The following is a 26,370-nucleotide window of genomic DNA, read 5'->3' as shown; positions in this document are numbered from 1 at the left end:
CTTTCGAAAGCGTGGTGACACTGTCGTGTTATTACGGCAGCACCACCAACTTCTGAAAAAAGAAAAACACCCCCCACGGCCCCCTCAAAAAAGAGAAAGGGAGGGGGGGGAAAAAAAAAAAAGTCAAAAGAAAAAAGGATTAAAAAAAAAAAAAAGCCAAACAACAAAAAAATCCTCCCGCCCACCCCCCCACCCCCCCGAGTCCTTCCCCCCTCATCTGCAAAACAACCAGCAGCAGCAGCAAAAGCAAGATTCCTGCGCCGCCGACTACAAGAGGGTTAAAAGTGTAGATTGGATTTCACCCCGGGAAATCTAGCACACGGAGTGAACTTGAATCTTTGGCTATTTAAGGAGGACTGGGGTTTGTTGTGAAGTTGTGGTGATCCAGAACAGAGCCCCGTCCTGATTGATTTCATCTTCCTTGAGTCTCAGATGACTGTAAAATGAATAGATAAAATTATTCTTTTTTGAGGCTTTTCTTAGGGTCTCTCCGGGCAGCGTGTTCTCAAAGCGAAGTCATGATGTATTCTCCAATCTGTCTCACTCAGGTATAGACGCTTTTATTTAATTTATTTGTTAATTTATTTATTTTCACGTGTTTGTTGGTTGGTGGTGTTTTTTTTTTTTTTTTTTTAATTTTTATATGTATGTGGGTTGTTAATGAGTCATTGCTAGTAGTCATAACGGGTTAAAGCACAGTCGTAACTGCTTGTCAGATCCAAACTCCTCTCTCAGGAGTGAATATTAGAGAATAAACTGTACCACGCCATTGTTTTGGGGAGATCCATTCAAAGTGTCACCCATAGACAAATACTGTTAATTGTTGGTGCATAAGAAGTCAAAGGTTAACAAAGTAGAAATTAGCATAATTATGCTAAAGAAACGTGTTTGAGAAGTATTGATTTGGTTGGAATCAAACGACTTGCACTCTTTTCAGCTCGCCTGTTTACATACAGCCTAATGAAAGGTTTGAAAGGAAAAGTGCTTTTTTTTGACAAAACACGACCACTGGACACTGAGAAGTAATCCTGTCTTATGCTTAATTAATAATATGCAGGCTGCCAACAATGAGGGAGATGGGAGCGGGGATGACCAAGCTCTGCAGTGTTTTCTCGTTCGGTTATACAAGGGCACGGTGTTTTCCTCCTCCCCGCTAAATTGTGGTGCTGGCGGAGGAGCGTGCCCTCTCCCCAGCACGGGGAAAGACCGATCCTTTTTTTACAACCGCGCTTGCGGTTGCTTTTCGATCCCGAGCGGCGGCTGTCACCGGGACGGCGGAAGGGGAGCGGCGGTCGGCGCGGTGCGCTGCGGGGCCACGGAGCGGGGCGCGGAGGGCGGGGGGCAGCGACAGCGCGGCGGGCGGGGGCAGTCCGAGCGGGGGTCCCCGCCGCGGCAAAACTCAGATTTTGAAACCTGAGGGGCTTGGGGAGCATGTTTCGGAAGTTTTCTGGGTGTCCCTGGAGCGTCCTCGCCAGGCGTACGGTATCGGCGAGCGGGCGCCGGGGCACCGGAGCCGGTTTCATACGGTAAACCTGGTCAGCAAAGCCTGGGGATAGTTTTCAGCTTTCAAAAAGTCTGTTTTAGGAGGATGTGATGTAAACAGATTAAGCGATAACTGCTTGCTCCCACATTGGTGCAGCAAACAGCTAAAGAAGCAGAAAAGTGCGAAAGTAAGGTCTGCTGCAAGGCTGCTACAGAGAGGCCAACCATGCACATACAGTTGTACCGTGAATAAATGTGATTTAAGTTATTCCGCAGTTACAAACCATTGTAATTAGAAAGGACTAAAGTATTCATAAATTGCGATTGAAGATGGAAACAATGATAAGGCTTATTCAGTGATTGGACACAGTCCTGCAGTCTTTTGGCTGACACATTTTTTATTGTTTATATTTTGTTTGGCATCTAAGTGTGATTGACTTAGATATGGATGTTTTCAGTGATTTGCAGTGGAATAAAGCTGGAAAAAAGTGTTATTGAGATATTTCTTCTCCAAAAGAGAAACATAGGAGGCATTTTGTGTAACAGGTATGCACATGCTTGCAGCTACACACATAGAAATAATTACTTAACATGGAATCTGTGGTTACAAAAATTAATTCTGTGTAGGCTGTCCAGCGTGTGAAATTATTGACAGGCAATAAGATCTCTGCATCAGAATACAAACCTGAGAGTATAACTTCAGAAAGCAGTTTTTGCATTTGAGATACAAATTTTCACAACTACCTCTTTTACTGTGGTAATTAATCTTGTTTAGAAAGCTAATGACTTTTTTTCCCCTCTTTTCTTTTCTTTTCTTTTCTTTTCTTTTCTTTTCTTTTCTTTTCTTTTCTTTTCTTTTCTTTTCTTTTCTTTTCTTTTCTTTTCTTTTCTTTTCTTTTCTTTTCTTTTCTTTTCTTTTCTTTTCTTTTCTTTTCTTTTCTTTTCTTTTCTTTTCTTTTCTTTTCTTTTCTTTTCTTTTCTTTTTTCCCATTATGTTTTCTTTTTGGACTCATTGATGTAATAGATTTCCTCATTCTTTACAAATTTATGTTAAAATGCTGCACTCAGGTGTATGCAAAAATACTATATTGTACTTCTACTGCTGTTAACCCAAGAAAGCAGTTCCTGGCTTTTGTGCATTGATACTTTCTCCACAATATATTACAATATACCATGCAGAGACAGTTCCCATTTGGTGATACATACATGGGACGTAGTTGCAGCAAACTGATTTTAGTTTGGATTTTTTTCCTACCTGCTTGGAATGATAAGAGCAGTTTATAAATATTTTTTTCTCTACATAGGTTAAAAATTAAAACAACACAAGCAATGAGAACTTATACTTTGCACTCTTTATTTGTTTAAAGCAAAAAATTGATTCATCTCACTTTGAGTTACAACTGCATTAAAGTATTACTGCCAAAATTGTTCTTTTTATTGCATTCTCTATCTCTAGAACACTTGCAATGGACATTGACTGTGTTAGTATATGTTCAGAAGGAAATATTTTGGTAAAAGTAAACACAGAACACCTGCTTGGACAGAGCTACTTATGAAAGTGGCAGTTCCATTTGTGCCGAGACGGCGCTGAAGCATGTTTTAATAACACGTCTAAAATCCAAAGTACAGCTTTAAGACAAACCTTGGCAATTTGAGTGTTACTCATCACACTTACAATAAAACTTTGGTGGGTGAAAATAACTCCAAAGTAGAAGAAAACTTACCAAATGCAATTTAATTTTGGGGCCTCCCTTCCTCTCTTTCCCATATACCTCTTTCTCTATGTTTTGGATTGAGTGGAAACTGCATTTATCTGTCTTGATGAGGCATGAATAGCATGGAGTTACTGCATGCCTTTTAGTGCATGCACTCTTGTGATATTTTTGCCATGGTTTATTATGTTACAGTAGTCCAAAATCTCAGAATATGTAATATTTTCTTTTGCTCCTATATGTTTTTTCACTAGCCATGAGAAAATCCTTGCAGGGAACTTGAGTAGATTAAGTTTTCTATATAAAATTTCCATACTTCTGCCTGATGTACTTATTGTACAGTCCTCACTTTGAACTTTCATGGACTGATGCAAAGTTTAATAGCGAAAGATAAGAGAAGAGCACTGCATAGTCTCTTTATCTTTTCAATAAAGAAAACCTGGCCTGTCGTCATTTGATGACTGCTATTTTTTCCTTCCTTTACAAGCTACATAGATGTTATATAGTAACTTCCATTTTAATTTAAATTGCCAGTGCAGAATGGTTCACCTGAGCTATTTGACATGAGATTTAAAAATCTTACCTTTATAAATCACTTCATTGCAAGAGCAACTGTGACGCAAAAGCAAGTACCACATAAAAGCAAAAAATAATTCACTATTGTCTATATGAATATTAAGGAGGAGAAATTCTGTAGCTATCTTTTTAGGAGATTTGGTGGAGAATGTGTGTGATTAATTGCAAATGTCCATTTAAGATCATTTTATGGGCACTTCCCCATGTCAAGTAGTATTTTTATTGGAAAATACTCCAGATGCACAATGAATAGCTCAAAAAATCTGGTGAAATTGTTTTCAAACAGGATGTTTGCTGTGTTTCTCCTCTACACTTTTCACTTACATTTATATCTTTAGGACTTAACAATACTGTGAAAGAAAAACCTGAATACAGTTTTTAAAAGGTTGGATGTTTTTGGGGTCTTTTCTCCCACTTTTTGAAAGGGAAACATTCAACTACTATAGACTGTAATTTAAACAGTGAAATTCTCTATAAAATTTTCATAAATATAAAATGCTATATAAGTTATTATTGTTAATACTATATACATTATCTCAAGGCATAGTCTAGCTAACATAATTTATGATGCTCTTCTTCAAAAATTAAAGCTAGATGTGAAGTATTCTACTAGTGTGAAATATGTCCATGTTTATTTTATTGCCATTTTAAGTTATAAATTGCAAAGCCTGTTTATATGTAGGGGAAATCACTGTATTGAAACAAAAATTAATTTCTCCCAAAGCACTTCAGCCACCTGCCTTCACCCCACCTTTAGCCCCAGCTGTTAAAATTTTCAAAATCTGTAATAAATCTGTTTTATCCAGACTAAAATGAATTGTGAGGATTTAACACTTTATGCTTCCATTAATTAAAAAAAGTATATTTTATTTGAATACTTCAGTTAAGATGACTTCTGCAGGATTAAAAATAAACTTTCTTTAGAAGTTATAACTGAAAGGAAAAAAAAGCATGGCATCAGAATACATATGAAGATAGGGAAGTCTTATCATGGGCTGTGGTTGCTCAGAGCAGTACTGCCTTCCCACACAAAGAACAGATTGTGGTTTAACTCTTTCCACAGCCTAGTTTTATGTGCCAGTATAGTACCAGAATTGTTCAAATCTGTTCTGCAAACTACTAATCAGTTTAATTGTTGCCTTTGCAGGTCTTGTCAAGCATCAAGCATGTAATAAAATTGTTTATGTCCTGAAGTATCTTCCTATATTTCTTCTTTGTTCTTCTTTTTTCCTTTCCTCCCCCCCTTTGCTTAATATTTCTTTTTTCCTATGAAGACAATGCGATTGTAGGTAAACTGCTTGTAACTTTTGTTTTGTTTTCTGTTGTTTTCTGATTGATTTAAGGATGGTTAGGAAAGAGAGGTAACTAGATCTAGTGAGTTTTGCAAGATTCAGGAGATTTTAAGTTTTTTTTAAAATTCAGAGATTTAAGTATGGAATTCTTTGCCTGAAGCTCCTGCAATGGCAGTCTGCACTCCATAATTGAGACCATTAGTTATACTTTCATCATTTTTACCTAATGGAGTCAATCAGCCTATTGATTAAACATAATTCATTCCTTGTCTAGCAGCTTAACTAAAATAGTAGTTTGTTAATTGTATTCTTGACTATAATTGCATAAAAAAGGTTCAGTTTTAGTTTGATTACACTGTGCCACTAAGTATGATGAGCAATCTGCGTGGTATTTAAAACTAAATATTCCTGCACACAGGAAGAAAGATACCTCCCCTAAGGTCTCCCTTTCAACCTAAAATATAGTAATGTTTGATAAGCAGATTGCAGCGTTTTAAACAGCAGACTTGTTAATGGAAAGTAAGTTTTTGGGGAAGATCTATTTAGATATTAACATGGATGTGTAGGATGGTACTTTAAGCAGACAAACGAAATTAATTTAATTGCTATAGGATATGCTTATAGACAACAACTGAGCATTACCTCCTTAATACAATCCATATTGCTGTTAGGAAGAATATAATAATTTGCAGGTGAAGCCAGACAAAGGGATATTTTGAAACTGTACATAGATTGCATAGATTTCACAAAAGCAACGTTGGACCAGCGGTGGACTCATAATATCTCTTTGCCACAGCATGCAGAAACACAAAGAATGCAAAGTTTGTGCCAAGTTGCCATTTTTCATTGTACACCTCAGATTGATTTTTGAGGGGTTTAAAATAATTTCCACACTCATGTGATGAGTTAACAAATTAACTGACTCTGTGGGGCTTCAAAATCCACAGTAGAACTGCTGGAAGGACATAAATGTAATTTTTGTTCTCACCTTCATAAAGTCTTAATTTTACAGAGTTTGGGGGTGGTGGGAGGGAAGCGAGAAGAGCTGAAAGTACAGAAGTTTCTTTTCAGGATTTTTATATGACATGTTGTGTCTTTTGCCGGCTTTTCCTTACTGTATACTAGTTTCTCTAGTTACCACCACTGGAATGGTGCTCTTTCAGTGCTGGAATGTTGGATGTTTGATAAGAAAATGGATCAAGTTTAATGGCGCATGCTCTTTGTGCCACCAGCAGTCTCTTGCTGAGAGCATGCTCCAAAAGCGGGAACTGTGTGGCATTGCACTGAGCATGTATATGCTTTGTGTTTCTGTGCCACAGAGAAGAGAAATGAACTGTGGCATTTGCCTCAGCCTTCTGAACGTTTCTGCTCAGATTTTTTAAAACCGTGTAGTGTCCTCTTTGCGCAATGGTAGTTTTCTTGATGTTAGCTGTTCATGCAAATATTTAAATGTTAGGAACAAAACATCTCTGTAGCATCTCTTAAATTATGTTGTCTCTGCAGCATTGTGGGATGAAGTGATGGGAGGAGTACAAAATAAAATTTTCACATGGTTCTTTCAAAGAATGAAATATAGGAAAAATGTGATTCTCTGTGTAATTTTTGTCTGTTGCCTGACAACAGTAATTATTTCAAAAAAGGTGTTATGCAGATATTTACGTGTTTAAGCGTTTATTCTCTTCAGCTTGTATTTCACTAAGGATGAAATTTCAGAAATGTTTCTTGATACTGCTTTGGTAGTGAGAACTTGCTGACTTGAGTTTTCTTGTTCTCTTCTTTTTTTTTCCTTCACTTCTTTCCACAGGATGAATTTCACCCGTTCATTGAGGCACTTCTTCCACATGTCCGTGCAATTGCCTATACTTGGTTCAATCTTCAGGCTCGAAAACGCAAGTACTTTAAAAAACATGAGAAACGAATGTCAAAGGATGAGGAAAGAGCAGTCAAGGATGAGCTACTTAGTGAAAAGCCTGAAATTAAACAGAAGTGGGCATCCAGGCTCCTGGCCAAGCTGCGCAAAGATATTCGTCAAGAGTTCCGGGAGGATTTTGTGCTCACAGTTACTGGGAAGAAGCACCCATGCTGTGTATTGTCCAATCCTGACCAGAAGGGCAAGATTAGGAGAATCGATTGCCTGCGACAGGCTGACAAAGTCTGGCGTCTGGATCTAGTCATGGTGATCCTGTTCAAAGGCATCCCCTTGGAAAGTACAGATGGAGAACGTCTCATGAAATCCCCACATTGCACAAATCCAGCACTTTGCGTCCAGCCACATCACATAACAGTATCAGTCAAGGAGCTTGATTTGTTTTTGGCATACTACGTTCAGGAGCAAGGTAGGAAGCAGATTGTCATGTTTCTATGCTAGTATGTAGGACTCTGACTACAGATAGCCCTGTTTCCCCTGTGGGCTGGCTTCTAGTGAAACATTGTTCTGTGGTCTATAGATGTAATGTGGCTACATATCCATTGTAAATCAGCATGTATACGTATGTACTTAAACACACACATATTCCTGCAGACCTGTGTGACATGCATAATTGACATATGTGCCTCTTTCAAGAAAGAGACACACAACAAGGCAATACTTTCATTCCACTGAAGTTGCCTTTTATTTTTTGCGAAAAAGTGACAATACATTGTTGTGACTTCAGAAAACATTCTTGTTTTCAAGTTGTGTTTTTAAAGAAAAACAAAACAAAACAAACCTCCCCACCCCAGTACTATTAACAAAAAGATGCAGGTATATGCAATTGCACAGTTGCAATAAATATTACAAATATTTATTATTTTCTTTGTAGATATAAATAAACAATAAGTAATCCTTAAACTGATGACTCTGCTATCACCCTGAAGAACAATTGTAGACTTTCTCATACCTATGAAACAAAGCTTGAAAATACTTTATCATGGCTGTATTTCTTGTAAATTCCAGTTAGAATTGCAGCATACAATATGTAAGGTTTTATTCATATTTTACATCAATAGCTCATCTTATCTATCTGAGCTTTAAAGCAAAGATCTAGGTTGTAATACTTTGAGAAGTTTTTATGAAGAGTATATTTTCATAATCACTCTCATATACTTTTATTTGTCAGGTAATTGAAATATAGAAAATTGCAGGAGCTCTATGGAAAAGGTTCTTATACTTAGTATCACAGAATGCAAACAAAAATAAAGCTTCTGATAATCATGTGTGAGGGGGAAAAACCTATTAGACATTATATATTTCATGTATTGCATATTCAGTAAAAACACCCATAGACAAGTTCCCTAAAATTGTAAATGGCTGTGAGTAGACAAAGGTGGGGGTTTTGTTGTTGTTGTTGCTGTGGTTGGGTTTTTTTTGTTTGTTTTGTTTTGGTTTTTGTTGTTGTTGTTGTGTTTTTTTTTTTTTTCCCCCCTCTTCTTTTCTTTTCTCTCATAGTAAGTTTTCTGGAATACTTTTTCTCTGTTCGGGTAATTTTGGTTCTTTCTGGTAATTTTACCATCTTCTCAGTGTCTTTGTAATGTTTGCTGATCAGCAGTAATAATGCATTTCTTTTTTAGCCACAGATTTCAGCTAGGGAAAGATTATCTATCTGCAGATGGTGGGCCATTTCACAACTTGGCCTGGTAGTAGGTAGAAATGGCCTGCAGAAGGGCAGGTGGAAGTCTGTTATGTGATTCCTGATAAATAACTATGGGATTTAACTGGAAACAAACTGTATTTATTTTGTTAGTAACAAAAAAGTAAGGTTACATGTCTTCATTTGGTGTATGATCATTTTTTAAGAGGAGAGATGCACAATGAAAAACTTTTTTAAAGTGAATTCTCTTTTAGCATTTACTCATTCAGTTGAAGAACTGTTTTTGTGAATGTATGTATCGGGTTCTTTTTTGCTGATTATTTGTTATGAAAAAAATTGGCTTTCCCTCCCCCCCCACTACTATGTTTTTTTTTTTTTGGTTTTTTTTTTTTGTTTTGTTTTTTTTTGTTTTGTTTTGTTTTTATTTTTTTTTTTTTTTTGTCTCTCCTCAGCAGTAGACACATTCAGGTATTTTACAGCAACTTTAGGTAGCTGGTAGCTGGAATCTGGTAAATCTGATCCCAAAAAATATAAGAAGAAAGATTTCTTTGATAGCATTAAATAAAATAGCTTAATTACAAATAATTTGTTCCTTTAAACTCTTTTTTTGTGGAAAAAAATCAAATTATATTTTGAATACATATAGCAATATACGTAGCATATAGCATATATATGTATCATATAGCATATAGCAATAATTCATGGCTTACTGATTAATTCTATGGATTTACCTGTCTCTAAAAGTCAAAACTACAAAGGGAGGCAAAACAGTAAGTAGTTCTTGAGCCAAAGGAACTGGGATGAGAGTACTCTTAACACACTGTTGACTTATAAGTTGTTGAAAGGCAGTAACTTGAAGTGGGAAAAGGAATTGCAGGGCATAACTGATTTTGTTGATTTAAATGTATTGAGAATACAAGTTTTTTTACAACACTTTTGTGTAATTGGAAATGAGGAAGTTAAGCATGCATTAATGTTATAACTTTCAAAGTTACACAATGCTACTTTGAGAATATACTGAAAATGAAGCTGGCTAATTTCTATATACCAAGTCACTCTTAGAAGACCTTTTTATTTGTTGCTAACTGCATTTACTTTGTATCTGTCTTGCTGCTTTACTGTAAATCTTCCATTAACGTCTGTTGGCTCTCTTCTTGAAGAAATCATATTAAGTTGTCTGTGTTTTTTTTCCATTTTTTCAAACTTTGATTCTCTATACTCATTGAAAGCAGGTTAATTGCAGTGCTTTGTAGTGTACTTGATTAAGAGTGCCAGGCTTTGTGAAAGATACGCATGAAGTCAACCAAAAAAGCTGCATTATGCATATGTCATTTTGCTTTTTATTTATCTTTCAGAACATACAAACACGCTTAATAGCACCATGTAAAAACTAAGTGGAAACACAGAAACAATTAAATCACTGAACGAAATATGAAGAAGGAATTAGCACTTAAAATGAATAAAGGGGCCAAGTAGTTTGCTTATTTGGTTGCTTTAAAATAGAAGATTAGTGGAAAAAAAGAGGAGGAAGGATAGTTTGAGTGCCAGTGATGGTTGCCAGTGGCACCAGGATTGGCATCGGACCTTCTTTGTTTAGCCTAGGATGTCTGTGATTTGTTGGTTGGCATCCGCATTGCAGTGCAGAGTAATAGTACAATATATTGACAATTTCCAGATCTAGAAGTGTCAATAATCTTTTCAATTCTTAACAAAAAGAGCTTCTATTTCTGTGTCTGCCTTGATAGAAGAAATAAGGACTGATCTATGAAGTTCTATCATTGATGAACTTCCTCAGATGTCATTTTTCACTCATCTCAAAATTCAGCATCTTTTTTCCCCCTCTACTCACTTTCTGATATAGTCTTAAAAAAAAAGGACATAAAAGAGGATTGACATATGTTGCAATGCTGCTCCTTTGACTGAAACAGAGGAGGAAAATGTGAAGTATACACTGTGATCAATGTTTAACATCAAAATAATTCTTAATCATAACATGCTTCTATTGGGCTCTGCTTGTTGTGCATATCAGAGGCATGTGTGCGTCCCGCACATATTGTTTATAAACCCCAAACTTGAGAATGTCGTGAAACTGTTTCTATTGATAGAATTGGTTGGTTTGTTTGTTTGTTTGTTTTCCTGTCAGCATCAGAGAGTGTCTATCATTTGGTATGAAATGCATTTTAGTCCATAAGATCATTTGATGGTATTTGATTCAGCGCAGCATTTATGCTGTGTTCCCCTTGCTACAAGAACCGCCATTTTGTTTGTTGAGTGCCAGGAGAGGGGAAAAAAAAGACAGACAATGTGCTTGATGCCAATAATGGTTGCCAGTGGCACCGAGGTTGGCATCAGACCCTCTTTGTCTAGTTGCTGAATGCCTTTGATTCGTTGGTTGGCATCCGCATTGCAGTGGGCACATTGGAAAGTTTTTGACAATCAGTGAATGAAAGCTGCAGTCCTTGTTTGCTGCAACAGAACCAAAATAATATAAATTTCTCCTTCAGATAAATGTTTTACTTACACTTACGGTGACTAATTAAAAAAAAAAAGCTAATTTTTTTTCCCTAAAACATAAAATGTCTATAGCAATGTGTCTTGTCAGCAGAATTCTGAATTCCTTCATCATCTCTGCTACTTTTTTTTTTTTTTCTTCCCCCCCCCCCCCCCCCCCCCCCCCCAGTATAAATAAGATGCAAGCTTGATGTTAGGTGATTCAACATATACTGAATGAAGCATAGTGTACCTTGGGAAATGCTTTGAGAGTTTAAAGAACTGAAGCAGTGGTACATGTAAATGTTAAGATTTGTAAGTGTTTTTAGTGCCTGTGTCTCTCAGAGTACATTTCTCTGAACAGTCATGTTACTGTTTACACTCTCCTTTGTCCTTATGTAAGGGTGATATAATTGGGAGAGCCAACTTCCCAGCTGTTAATAAACTCTGGAGTCAAAGGAGGAGAGGATCTTTTAAACTATCTAAGGAGTGGGGAAGAAAATAGATACATATGTCCTTAGTCCCATAATGTTTGGGCACTCTTTGTTTTTTAACTTCTTACACCATCAAGATGCTACCGCAACTCCAACTGTGTGACTTTGTTATCAGGAAGTTGGCAAAAAGAATAAATCATTTCTTTTGGAAGTTTCCTAGACAGGTAACATTAATATTGCTTTCCAGTTAACTGCTATTATCTCTTTAATTAATAAGAAGGATTAGGAGCTCTACCCAAAGGGCTGCACAGAAGGAAGCCTGGCCTATGTGAGTCCCTGAGTTGCTAGACTGTGTCCTGTCTCTTGAGGGTTGGAGGGGGCGTGGTGCTGGGCCAGGAAAAAAAGGAAGAAAACAAGAGAAAGATGAGAGAAGAGCGAGGGGCACTGACTGGCCAAGAGGAGAATTTTTTGTGCAGGACTCCTGTGCTGGGCTGGTCCTGTGCTGGGGAGGTTGGCAGTGCCTGGCCCTGCTGTAGGTGCTTTGCCCTGCTGGGGGGGTGTGGGAGGGGGCAAGGGCACACCTGGTGTGGCATCCACACTGCTAAAAAGTGTGCTTGCAGATAACCTCAGTTGGGGTGCAGGCTGCTGCTGCCGCATCGAGCTGGAACTCTTTTGCTCTTAGCTTAATGCCAGCAAACTGGCAATATCTAGCCAAGTGGGGATATCACTTTCCCATTTCAGACAGTCCTGGCAACATGTGTTCCTTGTCTTACTTGAAAAACGTTCCCTCTTCCAGAAGGGATTTTAATTCTATTCAGACGTGGTATGTCTGAATTGCAGGAGTAGGTGGGTTTATCAATGGCTCAATCTTTTATAAAGCTTTTTGAGTTTTATGAATTTATGTCTAGAGGGAGCTCAGATTTTGAAAGAGGTCTGCATAGTAGTTTTCATGTTACATTTTAGTTTTCATTCTGTAAGTAGAGAAAATTTCTTGTGTAGTCATTCTGTTCATATTTTAAAAAGATAATAAAATTGTTTTGGTTAGTTTGCCGTGACTACATGAAATTCCACTTAAAATCATACTCAAAATAATGTTTTAAGCAATTCGTGTTTAAGTCATGTTATGGACGCATGCTTAAATATCACACCACCCAGATAGATTTTGGATTAGAGTCTGCATTTTTTGTGTGCTGATGATTCCACATACAATTAATAAAAAAGCAATTAGGGGCTTAGATGAGTCAACTCTTTCCTGATAGTTTCTACTTCTTTTAGCCTTAATGATTTGCCTCCTTCTGAATACTTTACCTGAGAACATGCAGTGGAACATTTTTCCTGTTTTGCAGAAGGATATGTCAAAGTGCAAGGTGATTTGTTGGGAGTTTACATAGCAAATTATGAGTTACAGCAGGAACAGCAGGAAATAGAGTTTATTACTGACTGTACCTACAGGCTTCTGTATGTTCTAGGACCTTGTTTCTTGCACAGTGAAATGGCATGTGATCCCCTTGTCTAAATCTCAATTTTGAAACAGAAAGCCAGTACAGAACCAGAAGTTTATATTTTATCTGCTCTAGTATGAGAACAGCTTTTAGTAGTTTAAAAATTTCATAGAGGATAATCAATCTTTTTAAATCTGAATTGCTCTGGACAATTCCAGTCTGTCGTGGTGTTCAGAAGACGCAATTAAAAAAATTGTGTCAATTGAAAAAGACACTGTATTATTTTCTAGTTTTCTAATGTAAAATTTTGGATAACTATTTTGTTTACTGTCCCTATTGCACTGAAAATTATAGGCAAGAAAGACATTTGCCATTAGGAAATGGAGGTTACTTCGGTGTCTGTATGGAGTTAATAATATTTTTCAATCGATTATTATAGTTACTTTGTTTATGAAGCTGCAGGATGCTGAAACATTTTGAAAGGCCACTTAGAAATTTCCAAATTTTTGGAACATTTATATGTGAACAGACATTCAGACAATAAGTCTGAAGAACTCAAAATGTTTAAATTTTTCTTTTTAATTTAAAAAAGTTTTCTTCAGAGCAGGAATGCCGGTCGTATGGCAGGTTCATTAAAAAAAAAGGGAATTTTCCATATTTAGTATTTCTGTTAACAAGAATTAAATTTTTGTGTATTTCAGGAATGAGCGTTTACCCCATCATGATTTTTCTTACCTGATACACTAAGATGAGTAATTTTCACGGAGTTAAATTACATCAATTGTGTTTAAGATAAAAGAAAATTCAGTTTAAATAAATTCCGTTCAACTACTTGAAAACATAGAGTTCAGTGTTCATTTATGAATGACATTAAGTTCAAAATCAAGAAGGAATAAAATAAAGAAAAGAATTGAAAAGGAATCAGAAAATTACTGCTTTGTGGTAGTTTCAGACAGAAATAATACTGTGAACAAAAAGGATTCTTCTAAACAATATACAGGATCATTAATTAATAAAGGAAATACCTCAATTTAAAGCAGAGTTTTATGTTCTAAATTTCTTAAATTTTCATGCATATTGAATTCACTGTAATTGTGAAAATTTCATTAAAATAATGAAAATAATGAAAATAATGAAAAGCTAAATGCCACTACAGGTTGGATTTTAAAGTTAATTGCATGAGATTGCTGTCAAGCCCACTTCTTTATCTAGCTCTCCTTTTTTCCCCTGCTTTTCCTCTCTCTCCTTTTCCCTGTGGCTAGTGTAGTAGCATAGTCATGTCAAGGATCACCTCTGAAATGGTGGTCCACACTGCCAAACCCAGTAACTCAAGAGGTTTCCTGAAGTGTTACTTTCCAGTCTCAACAGCAAGGTGAAATGTTTCTTTGGAGTAATTGCTTGGACTTGGATGATCCTGAAACCAAGTTAAAAGACTATCTTAACTGAATAGGGTTGCTTCTTCCGTTGTGGGGTGAAGAAGGCTCCTTATGACCACCTACTTTTCAGATAGTAAATGAATGTGAAAAGGGATGAAAGTCTCTGTTACTATCCAGTTTGTCTGATAGATGTCAAACAATATGTCTATCATTATAGGGAGGTTTCATGATTTTACTCTGTATCTCTATTTTTGTAATTTGAGACTCTGGTGGAATTTTTTAAAAAGTTTTTCCAAAATCCTGGCTCAGGACATTGAAACCTGGATAAGGAGAGGTTTGAAAGTCCCAGAAGCTAGTAAAAGGGAAGTAAATATCAGATTACTGCTTTGTCTTAGAGAAAGCAGAGTTCGTTTTGGTGTGTCTATTGTACTGTTTTGTCGCAATGAGTTGTGTGTGAACCTGGAAGCATCCTTCCAGCACAGTTGTTTATATTTTCCCCCCACCATGTTTTTATTGACAACACTCAGTTCTCCTCTGAGGGGAATTCTTTCCTTTTCTGAAGTATATTGTGTTTTTTATATTTTTAAAAAATGTATTTCTTTAGCTGTTTCCTGGGAACCTCAGCATTGGAAGGTGACTTTTGTTTCAGTCTGTCTGTGGACCCCCCCTTCCCCCACTCCTCCAAAAAGAGTGATGGGAGATGAGCACTTCAGACTTGGTGTTTGAGGGGGATTTTGTGAAAGGGCTGATAGAATAAGTGTGTTTATCAATAATAGTGTTTTGAATGTTTTTAGATAGCCTGAGGACTGGAGCTTTTGCCTTCATGCCCTATGACCCTTGTGTGTTACATTCCGCTTTATATGAGGTCCCTCTTCAAGTCAGAAAGTTGACTTAAAATTATAGAGACCTTGGAGTATTTTAACCTTACTTGCTCCTAACTTCCTCTGGTGTTTGGATTTCTTAAACTACTTGCATGTTTGTTTATTTTTGCTCCAAGAAATAGAATTGAAAAAAGGAGAATTCGCTGTGATGTGGGATAGTGTGAAAGCGTAGCTGAATCTCCTTCATTGTGTTCTTTTCTCTCAGCGAAACCTTGCACTTGTTTACTTAAGTAACTGCTCATCTCCAGAGTAAAAGGGAGTAAAAGTTGTTTTCCAGTGTCCTTCCATATAGGTGCTTCACTAAAGACATCTCTGTGGCTTAAAGTGGGCTTCTTATTATTTCCCCTCTGAAAAAAATACTTATGGAAATTGATCAGAATAGTTCCAATTTTCTTCCTTAGAAAGTGAACAGGAAATCCAAATGCAAAAATGAACAGGTAGTGAACTCTGAGAAACTTGGTGTGGCTGTTGAGAAATTAGGAAAAAGTTCTGCAATTGTTTGTTAGAGGCAAATGATGTACACAGGTAAGCTTATTCTATATTGTTTGTAATTATTTGACAACTGATAATTTTGAGTATCTATGTTTGGAACATGTTGTTTATGTATTTGACTTCCTGATCTCCTAGCAATATTAACCTGAGTTAATATTTTCATAACACACATCCTTTCATAAAGGATGATCAATTCAAACAACTGAAAGACAGTTATCTATTTATCTTAAACCCAGTCCAGTTTTAATGTCCAGTCAGTCACCTGGATCCTTCATAAGTTGTGTTCTGAGGTGTCATAAGATTTATATATTTTACTTTAAAAAAGAAAGAAAACAATGTGCATACTTTAGAATTCAGTAATTACGAACTCAATGCCTTTAGAAACTAAATGAAAAAAAATTATTCACAGAGTATATATTTTTTGCTGATGAATTGCCAAACCATTTTAAGCATTTTTTAATGAAGTGGTTAACAGAGAAATTCTTAGAAGATTATTGTGTCTGAGAGATAGCACTGTGTCTGAAAGATAGCAGATATACTTACTGCAATATGAGCTTTCCATTGCCTGAGTAGTGCAGTTGAAAATGATGTCAGACTTTTTGAAGGGATATCTCCACTCCGGTGTTCCTGATTTAAAAATGCAAAAATTTCTCCTAATCTAGACAATTTACCCTGACATCTGCAGTTTCTAAATGGATTACCTCAAATTTGTTATGCCACGTTAAAAGATGTGTTTTATGAGGCTGGCCTTAGCCCCTGGCCTCAATGTCAAGAACCCTGCTATGTGATGCAACACATCTTGTTAGATTTAATTGAGCAAAGCTGATTTGTTAAAACAATTCTTTTGGGCTGTAACTTAAGCCCATGCCAAGTTTCTACCTTGGTTTGTCTGGGTCAAGAAATGGCTGTGAACTGCTTGACCTCTCCATTGTTCAGTGGCCGTGCCACTTCCTCCGCTTCTTTGTGGTAGTTGCTGACAAGAAGACCTCAGCCCTGAATTTACACCCCAGTGGATTTTCAGTGTCCCTCCAGAGCATCTGTATCCTCCTTTGGATGTACTCCTGATGTCACCACCTATTGTCTGCTGACAGTGAGGGGGACAAATTGACAGCCCTTCATAGTAGAAGAGGTAATGAGGGAATTTCTGGGAGCTGGAGGAAAACCACAGACTCTCTCAGGCTGCTGTGCATTGGTGCATGGGGTTACTGCTTTTTTCAAGGGCAAACACTTTCCATCTTAGTCAATCCCATTTCACCCTGAGCTTTGTTTGGGTGGGATGTGCTGGGAAGAAAGTTCTGCTTTGAAAATATTTTGTGATTAAAATCTAATGAGTATGCACATTATTTCAATTTTTAGGACACAAGACTGATCAAGATTTTTTTGGTGTGAAGTAGAGGAGTGTTTCCTGTCAATATCATCAGAGGTTATTGATTTCTTTAATACCAAAACATTAATTTCTAAAGACCTAGCTTGATTCAAGAGCAGTCGTGGTTTCTAACACAAAGGTCTTTAAACACTATGTTTGATGCAGTGTCTAAACTTTGTAAAAGGGAGAAAGAACAATCTTTATATGACTTAAAAAAAAAAAAAAAAAAGTGAAATGCATTCTTTCTTGTGGAAGTTACTTGTCCTTAAGAGTTACTCTTGGTGGGGACCGTCATTGGACTCTTACCCTGACAACCTGCCTACTATCAGTATCTCAGATGTCAGCTTCTTGTTGTAGACTTTGTGCATCCCGTAACTACCAACAATTTGACTGTTGGGACACTTTATTTAATTGAAATGGGTGCTACATCTAATCATATGCTGCATTGTGACACTGTTCTAGGAAGTAGCATCTTTCAAAATCAGGGGCTGTATCTGTCAAAAAACTGTGGCTAGATTAAGAAAACTTATAGGCTAGTACTGGTACTATTATAAAACAAATAAATTTGTATTCCTGTGGTCATCAGATAATTGGTATGTTCTTATTTTTAGTCCTTAGCCTTAGACTTTGCTCATGTGAGTGGATTTATTGAATCAAATTGACATAGTTTAAACCCCATATTCTTTCACAGCATTGTGCACTGATTTTCACAGCATGAGTAGGTTTGTATTTCTGCAGTACAGCTGATTTCTTTGTAAATTTTTTTTTTTTTTTTTTTTTTTTTTTTTTTTTTTTTTTTTTTTTTGCTTCTTGAAGAAGAAAAAAGAAATCAGATGGTGTGTTTGCATACAACATTCCTGTGCACTTGTATAGGATGAAACCTCTTATTTCTGTGTGAAACTCTGCAAGCTAGGTGTGATTTCTAATTGCAGTTGCATAGTTCCTCTGGAAGAAGAGGGTGGGAATGTTCATACAAGGAACTTGAACACGATCATGTGATGACAATGTAAAGTATGACTCAATGTTTAGTTGTAAGGACTTCAAAATCCTTGTCCCTGGTCCCCAACCCTGCCGTTGTCTCCCTGGGTGACTGCACACAAGTTAATTAATATCCCTGTGTCTCTGGACCTGGGGAGAGAGAGCACCACTTGCTTTAGTGTTGGCCCAGTGAGGATTGTGATAAATACTGAGATAAGTACTGGCTAAAACCTTTATGTATTCCACTGCAAACAAAACTCATGTGCTGGTGCCCAGCCCCCAAGAAGGCTCTGTATCATAAAGAAATGTTGGACCCGGATTTCTCATGCCCAGACAAAAGAAACTTGCCCAAGCAGGGAGGGCCAGCACAAAACATTCCTTGCCTGTAAGCCCTGCGGTGGTACTGATCCGTGGGAGAGGGTGTCAGAGCAAAATCACGCAGTGGGGCTGGCCCATGACAGGGGACCAGGACTGTGGGAGCAGCACTCCTCCATGTCACCCTTGCTTCATTCAGCAGGAGCTCTGGGCACGGCTAGCTCTTGGGGATGGGACATGGCACAGACAGCTCTCTGAGTTTCCCTGCCCTGTGACAGTGAAGCAAAAATATATTCCAGCCAGAAAGATAAAATATGCACTCATTATGGGACAATTGTAGAGACGGTCATCAGCATTCAACAACAAAGAGGACAGTGCCTGCAGGGGTGGCCTATGAGCTCAGTGTGCTTTCCCGTCCTTCTCTCTGCTCTCATCACAGGTTCCCAGTCAAGTGGGCCACAAGAACACTTAAGTTCCTTCACTGTGATCCCATACTCAGGATGGATAGTCAGGAATTTGGTGAGGTGTGAGATGAAACTCACATGAGGCTAATGAACCTGGGTCTGGAATATGCTGGCCATCCTGTTTCATCTCCCAGACTTGGACAAGTCTGATTTGAGGGTCAGCTGAGGGTCACACCATTGGTTTTTGGGGCTTAGTCCAGAATTGCATCTTAGAGGGTCTAGCTTTTCCTGAAGCCTCAAGTGATTGTAGTGAAAAGCTCCTAAGTAATTAGGAGCTTTAGTAATTAGTAACCTGTGTGTTTTGTACTCAGTATGCCATCTACTTTTACTCCTTCAGTCACTGCTTTCCTCATTCCTTCGTTTATGATGATATTTCAAGGCTGGTAGCTAGCTAGCCGTTACCAAAACCTACAAAATTACTGTGTCTGCTTCTGAGAGTGGGAAGTGGCAATAATTTACAAAAATGAAGTGTGTCCATGCATTTTTCCAGTTGATGCTGAAACACTGTAGCTTACAGCAAACCAAGGGTTAACACCAAAACTTATTCTATTGTTTAACTTCCAGTTAAAGAACAACCAGCTTGTGCAGAAAAGAGAATTGAAAAATTGATTGGACTTTGGGATTCACATGTAGAATTTAAAGGATATAAGGTTGTGATTTTGCCATATATTCATTCATAGGTGAGTTTACGGCCTGCAGTTCAGTCATTTGTAGAGGCTTATCTTGTAGGAGCCACAAAATTAGTTGGTTTTATTAAACCCAAGTAAATTTATTTTAAAGTTATGTGTAATTACTTTAACTGGCTTAATTGCTGCCATTTTTTTTAGTTAAGAAAACATATCAAATTGTGATTTGGAGCATGAAATTGTTTTTTGCACTTTATAGTTAGTATTTTAAAACATGTCCTGATCTTGCTTTGTTATACACAAATGCAGTGTATGTGGTCCTTCTTGGCCTTTAGTGTATTTTTTCATTATATTATGGTTATAACTTGAATATTCTGGGACAAGAATTATAGTTGTTCTGTAGTGATTTTGTTCTATTTACAACCTCCAAATAAAGGAAAAGCTGCTTATAGTAAAATGAGGATCACTGGTCTTTCAGTAATTAAATAGACTTGTTATACTGCATTAATCCTTTTTGGAACATTTGGAATGGCTTCTTAGCACTCACAAACACAGCATTAGGGCCAGCAATTAATCTGTTATTTGTCCTTCAATATTTTTGTGTTATAAAGAATGTGCATTCAAAGATGAAATTCAGGTTCAGGATGAGAATCATCATAGAGTCAAATACTTATACTGATCATTCAGTAGTGTGAACCAAGTCCTAGTTCCAATGAAGTTGCAATAGTTGTTGGAATGACCCACACACTATTAATTGCATCTAACTGGAAGAACTAGTAAGAGTTTTCAATGCTGTCTAGCTTTGGTTCCTCTGTGTACATGAGGAAAAAAAGTGTGAATTACTTGGAGGTTGCCAGAAACTTTCTGATTTTCTGATTAGCCTTCCTTCTAGGTAGGTCAAAAAGTAGGGACTCAACATTTTGTCACTTAAGAATATGCTCAAGAAAAAATCAATAATGATGTGGGACTTTTATCAAGGACAGGTTTAGGGAGGATCTACCAAGATGACATACCTAAATTTGATCTAGCAGAGAATTGGTTCAGGTGATCACTTGATATTCTTTCTAATTTCAGGGTGCTAATGCAGTAGTCAAATTTCTTCCTTTTCTGAGCTTTGACTTCACAAACAATAAGCAACTAAAATCACATGAACTTTCTCTCAGATTTTTGCAGTTTTCTAACTGCTTTTCGAGACAAAGTCTGTATAGTTTTTGATCAGAAGGACACATTAATTCACTTGGTGCTGTGTTAGAGTCCTGTGTTGCTCTGCATTGTTCAGCTGTAGTTAACCTGAAGCATGCTACAGAACATAAGCTTCTGAGACTAAGTTAAATCAGCAGAAGAGTCTTATGTTCCTGTGGTATATAGTCTTAGAACACATTATCCTATTGCAGTAAGATAAAAGTGTTTTATATATAGTCCAGCTAGTTTGACCTTGTCAGAATTCAAGCAATATTATTGGTAACTTGGGCTTGCTGACGTGTTTCACAGTAGGATGAGCATTAACACAGAACTCCTTATTCCATCTGGTGAGGAACCTACAGCAAAGGCTATACATAGATTTTTTAAAAATTCCATGTTATAGTATAATTCTGTCTTCTCTGTGCTCATGACACTTCTCTTGCCATTGATAGGCACCTTTATCAGAGATCAAAAAGTGCAGTTGAGACATTATAAAGTGGCAGTATTAGATCATGTGGATGTGAGTGCTGAATAATGATAGTTACAGGTTATTTTTTTGGAAAAAGTGATTACTGACATCTTTAACAAATGTTTTATGAAGTCTTTGGTTTTCAGGGTAAATTCCCTGGAAACAGGTGTCAAAATGAATGGAACAGAATTTAGTGATTAATCTACACGCAGTACAAAAATTGCAAAAATACTATACAAATTTAAAATTTGATTCTGCCAAGGTTTGTCTACATGTTATAACAATACAGTGATAACCAGAGACATCATGGTGAGGTATGAGGAAGCTCATGGGGGTCCTGAAAGCAGAAAAATTTCATTAATATGGCATCTTCACGTGCTTTTATGTGAACTGCTCCTTTGGGTTCCCTAAAGGATGATGTCAATCTAGTCTGGAAAAATTTGCCCACTGGAGTAACTATAAGATTAACTTGAACTCATCTCTTACATGTGTGTTTTATTTTCTAATAATAATAATTTATGCATAAGACTGTGCCTGTCATGACGTTTTTGATACTCTGGTTCCAGTGTGAAAGCATGCTGGTTGGTACACATCCTTGTTATTAAGCATCTTATCGATGAAGGTGCCTTTGGTTTTTATTGCTGATTTCTCTATCATTGGTAGCACATAACCTCTTTGAAAGAGGCACATGGAATCCTGGATTCTCCTAAATTGGAAAAGAGCTCTAAAATCATCAAATCCAACCAGTAACCTAGCATCACCAAATTCATCACTAATCCCTGAGTGCCACATCTACTCTTCTTTTCAATGCCTCCAGGGATAGCAGGTCAACCGCTTCCCTGGGCAGCCTGTTCCAATGCTTGACATCTCTTTTGGTAATCAATCTATTTCATAATAATCAATATAAACCTCCCTTGGTGGAGCTTGAGGACATTTCCTCTTGCCCTGTGTTCTATTACTTGAGAGAGGAGGCTGACAACCTCTGGGCTACAATCTCCTTTCACATAGTTACAGAGAGAGCACTAAACTCTCCTCTCAGACTCCTTATTATATCCAGGATAAAGAATGCTAACTCTGTCAACTGCTCCTCATGGAAGATTTTCTCTAGACCTTTCACAATCTCTTTTGCCCTTTCCCTGGATTCGATTCAGCACCTCAAAGTATTCACCATAGTAGCTCCAAACTGAACATGAGATTCAAGGTGAGGCCCACCAGTGCCATGCTGACATATTTCTTGTTGCCTGAGGGGCAGACAGCTGAGTGGTAGAGTAACTGCTTCTTTGGATATCATCAGTGGTGAATAAATATGCCAGCATTTCCTATCTTCACAGAGTGCTTTCACAGATTGTTCGCATATCAGATATTTTGGATTCTGTCACTGTTTGAGTGCTACGTGGCTCTGAGCTGTTTGTGCCTCCTTGCCAATGAAAACTGCAGCAGTAACCCAACTCCTGCCACAACTTGTGTGGATGTGGGGAATGGGTGGGGTGAGGGAAGAGAGAGGGTATGGGGCTAGGGTGGAGTGGGCAGGGGTTACATGAGGAGAACCCAAGAGTGTGTCTGAGTAGGGGGTGGTGGAGGATGCCATCTCTATTTCCAATAGGATTAGTTTTGCAACCCCTGCACTAGACAGGTCTGTTGATTTCTGAATAGTAATCTCTCTTCTTCTGCCTCCTTAGTAACCCTAAGTTACTGTATACACAATGTTTGTAGCTCTGGCTTTTGATGCTAGAAGAAGAAAATATACATATAGAATGTTGTGTCCATTTAGGAACAATTAAAAAAAAAATAAAAAGAAGAAGAAGGAAAAAGGAATCTCTGATGTTTCTTGCTCTCCTTCCCCAGGTTTGTAAATGTGAGGGACATTCTTCTTATATTTGGTAAGTTATTATGGATCTCATTTGTTCTCTTTGACTCTCATTTGGCTCAGGAGCCAAATTATTTTACAGTAATTCAAAGTCCTAATGCTGGATTCATGTTGCAAGGACTGTGTTCAGATTTATACTTCCTCTGTAAAGAATGTTCTTAAAAGGGCTGTTCAGGAGCTATTCTGGTGTATTGAGTTCCCCGGCAACAAAACTAGAACACGTATGACTGAAGTACTGCAGACTCCCTAGACTGTAAACCTAATCCTGCAAATCCTTATTTACATAAATCCCACTGATTTCAAAGAGCCTGCACATGAGAAAGCAGGTTTTACAGGATCAGGCCATTCTTCCTAGGGACCAACATCTGTTGCACCAACTGTGATAATCTCATGACTGTTAAAGAAAACTCTGCGGAAATATTTTATCTGGACTAAAAAAAGCAGCAAAATAATAAGAGTGTTATCTGTTGCTATAAAGTGGACTGTTACCAAAAACAGCTCTCATTATATGCTGTTCCTCTCTTCCCTTCCTGCATATTTGTATTTACTCTGGGAAAATTCTATATGTAGTTATGTATGGTTGCTGCTGTTCTACACTCATGTTGTATGAAGTTTGTGAACCAGACTGCGGATGTCGAGATAAGTTTAGATACTGAAAAAGGCTTTTGGCATGTAAGTTAAAGACTATCACCATCTTTCAGAGGTTTGGAAGCAGAGAAAGAAATGTCTTTAGTAAATTTTTAAGGTATTTTGGGTCTTGCTGTTGAAGTCTATGCTGCTTTGGCTGTATTAACTGAAGTACTACAGTCAAGGAGTACACCTGACGTTCGCTGTGGAAGTGTGGATGGTCAATTGGTAATACTGCAAGCAACTAAAAAAGAACATCAGAAGCAGATGATGGCTATGTTGGAACAAGCGAAGTTCAGTTCCTTTGCTTTCCTTTAAAAACAGAGAACACTTGCATAGCTGTGGTAGCACTTGCTGCAGCTGGAATTCAGTAGCTTTTGTGATATGTACAAAGAGATCTGGAAGGAGACAATAGACTGCTGTGTTACCTTGGTTGACTCCCAGTTTCTGTAGGTCTGGTTTCATAGCACGCAGAAGTGTGTGGATTCATAGTGGTGGGGTATTTCCTGTCGGCTTGTTGCATTCCTTGGGCTATGCAGCTGAAGATAGGGACAAAGTATCATTCATTGTCCCTTGTAGCACAGAAGTTATAATAGCTGTAGAAAAGAATAGCAAAAGAGCTTGGCAGGTCAGTTGAACCATGAAGTGTTGGGGTTAAAGATCTCTCTGAAGTCCAAAAACAAAGGGAGTCTGTATCAATAATGAAGTGCATACACAATAGTTCTGGCACTTCATCCATGCTTAAGATTCCCTGCACTTAAAATTTACAGTCAGTCTGCGCATGACAAGGACCATGGCCTGGGATTTCCATGAGCTGTGTAATGGACAATAAGCTACTGCTACTCATGTCATCAGATCAATGAGAAAAAAGGAACAAGATTTCAAAAATGCCTACAGCGCTCGGTTGCTGTCAGCAACTGCAGGTTTGGTGGACCAGAGACGTGTTATTCCTCTACATAGTTGCAAATCCCTGTAAAATGTCCTGTTAATTTTGAAGGCTTCTAATGCTTATACTTTCACCTCTGTAAAATGAATAAAATAGTATTCAAAGTCTAATAAGCAAGGCTTGAGGGACCTGTATTTTATAGATATGCAACAGCTAGAATATAAATACAGTTTCTGTGCAGTTACTTGAGAAAGTGACGTGTTCAAAGGTGTTGCTTTCATTCACAAGTTGTAACTTTACAGCATCTTTTTGTCTCCCTGTCTTTTCTGATTATTATGAGTCAAGTTTCCTTCAATGTGCAAGATTTATAATTAAGCATACTTTTCATTAGGGGAAAAATATTTACTGTAGGGTTTTTTACTATGTTACCTGTATCTCTGCAGTTATCACAATTCCTCCTTCTCTGTCATAGATTCATATTTTCCCTCATGTTTTTAGGAAATAATTAGGAGTTATACTCTTAATGATTTTTTAATGAGAGTTTAAATGTACTAGTTTACTTAGAAGCAATTGTTTTTGAGAAGGAAACAATATGCTTTAGGGAGTCTTTTCTAGATTTTATACTGAGCTCTGTGGAAGATCAAACTTATGCTAAATATGCAATATAAATCTATTACACTATGTTTGAAAAAGCAGAATGGAGATGGGCATCAACTGAAATTACAAAATTTTCACTGCCAGGGAGCAGGTCTTGAAACTGAGAGGAAAATAACTTACACATTTGTTTTCATATATACTAATATGAAAGATTTTGGGAAAAAAAGACATGCAAAATCTCTGGATAGTTTATTTATATTAAGAAAATATCAAGCAAGCACTGGTATCGATTTTCTATATTGAGATATTGTCATCTTCATTTGCTAGTGGTAATTAGTTCAGTCAGCAATTTTTTCCCTGCTTTTTTAAAATTACGCAGAATTATTATATTTAAAATAGCAAGTGTAAAAGATGAGGCTTACTGAAATGTAACTGTGCACACTATTTAATTTGCCTCCCTTGTCTCAACTCCCAAGAAATGTAAGTTGTTTAGGGTCTGAATTTGTCTTTTGTTTGTGTAAGGTTAAGTTTAAATAATGTAACAAATGTTTGTTATTCTTTTAAATTTTACTGGACTTTGTTCTGGTTTGCGATTTTTTCTGATATTTTAAATCAATCCTTGCCAGAATTTGGAAATACATTACAGAAGATTGGGACTGCATGGGAACAAAGTATAACTGATTCTGAACAAGAAGGACACAAATCAGTTAGTTTTGAAGAATAGCTCATTGTTTATTTTGTGATTCCTTGTCTCATTCTCCTTAGCTCTCTATATTGTTCTCTTGTAACTCAGGAGAAATAACATTCCTCTTCATTGTACCTTGTTAAGTTATTAAGATAACAGGATCTCCTGTCATTCTGCCCTGTTATGGGGCTCTTGCTAAAGGTGATCACCTTTGGGATACAAAAAGAGTTTTGCAATATTTCACTTTCTAAATGCCATCTCCTGACTATCTAAGTGAAGTGAAAACTCTTCATATAAACAGGCTACCTTTTTCTTGCTGCTTCTAGAAATGTTTTACACAGATTTGCAACTGGGTGTCTGACTGGAGAAGCAATGCAGGTATTTGAGATCCACATCCTTCTGTGCCTCAGCTCAGCACTAAGCACAACAGGATCTTCTGCCCTGTTGAGGTTGTGGTGCACAGTGGTATTTGAAATGCTTAGTGTGGAATTCTGTGTCAAAGCAGTACTCAGCAAGGTATAGCTGCATTCCAACCTGCCGGCTGCAAGTCTTAGCACTTTCT

At 37.3% G+C, this 26,370-nt stretch overlaps 1 protein-coding gene across 11 annotated transcripts in view; it reads left to right on the top strand.

Annotated features, from left to right (window-relative positions):
* The first annotated feature begins 227 nt into the window (after nt 1–227).
* NFIB (nuclear factor I B) overlaps nt 228–26,370 on the top strand; it is a 148,379-nt gene continuing 122,236 nt past the window's right edge. For 8 of the 11 annotated variants that reach the window (XM_040089361.2, XM_040089358.2, XM_040089357.2 and 5 more), the window contains exons 1-2: nt 241–548; nt 6,867–7,398. In XM_040089361.2, the coding sequence (XP_039945295.1) occupies nt 519–548; nt 6,867–7,398 (562 nt within the window). In that variant the 5' untranslated portion in view covers nt 241–518. Of the gene's footprint in view, nt 549–1,180; nt 1,301–6,866; nt 7,399–26,370 lie in introns of those variants that run through there. The other 3 variants (XM_040089351.2, XM_040089360.2, XM_040089353.2) reach the window with 2 other exon arrangements.

The sequence above is a fragment of the Hirundo rustica genome, chromosome Z (genome assembly GCF_015227805.2).
Source record: "Hirundo rustica isolate bHirRus1 chromosome Z, bHirRus1.pri.v3, whole genome shotgun sequence".
Classification (NCBI taxonomy): Eukaryota; Metazoa; Chordata; class Aves; order Passeriformes; family Hirundinidae; genus Hirundo; species Hirundo rustica.
The sequence above is the reverse complement of the archived record's forward strand: the minus strand, read 5'-3'. Positions and strand labels throughout refer to the sequence as shown.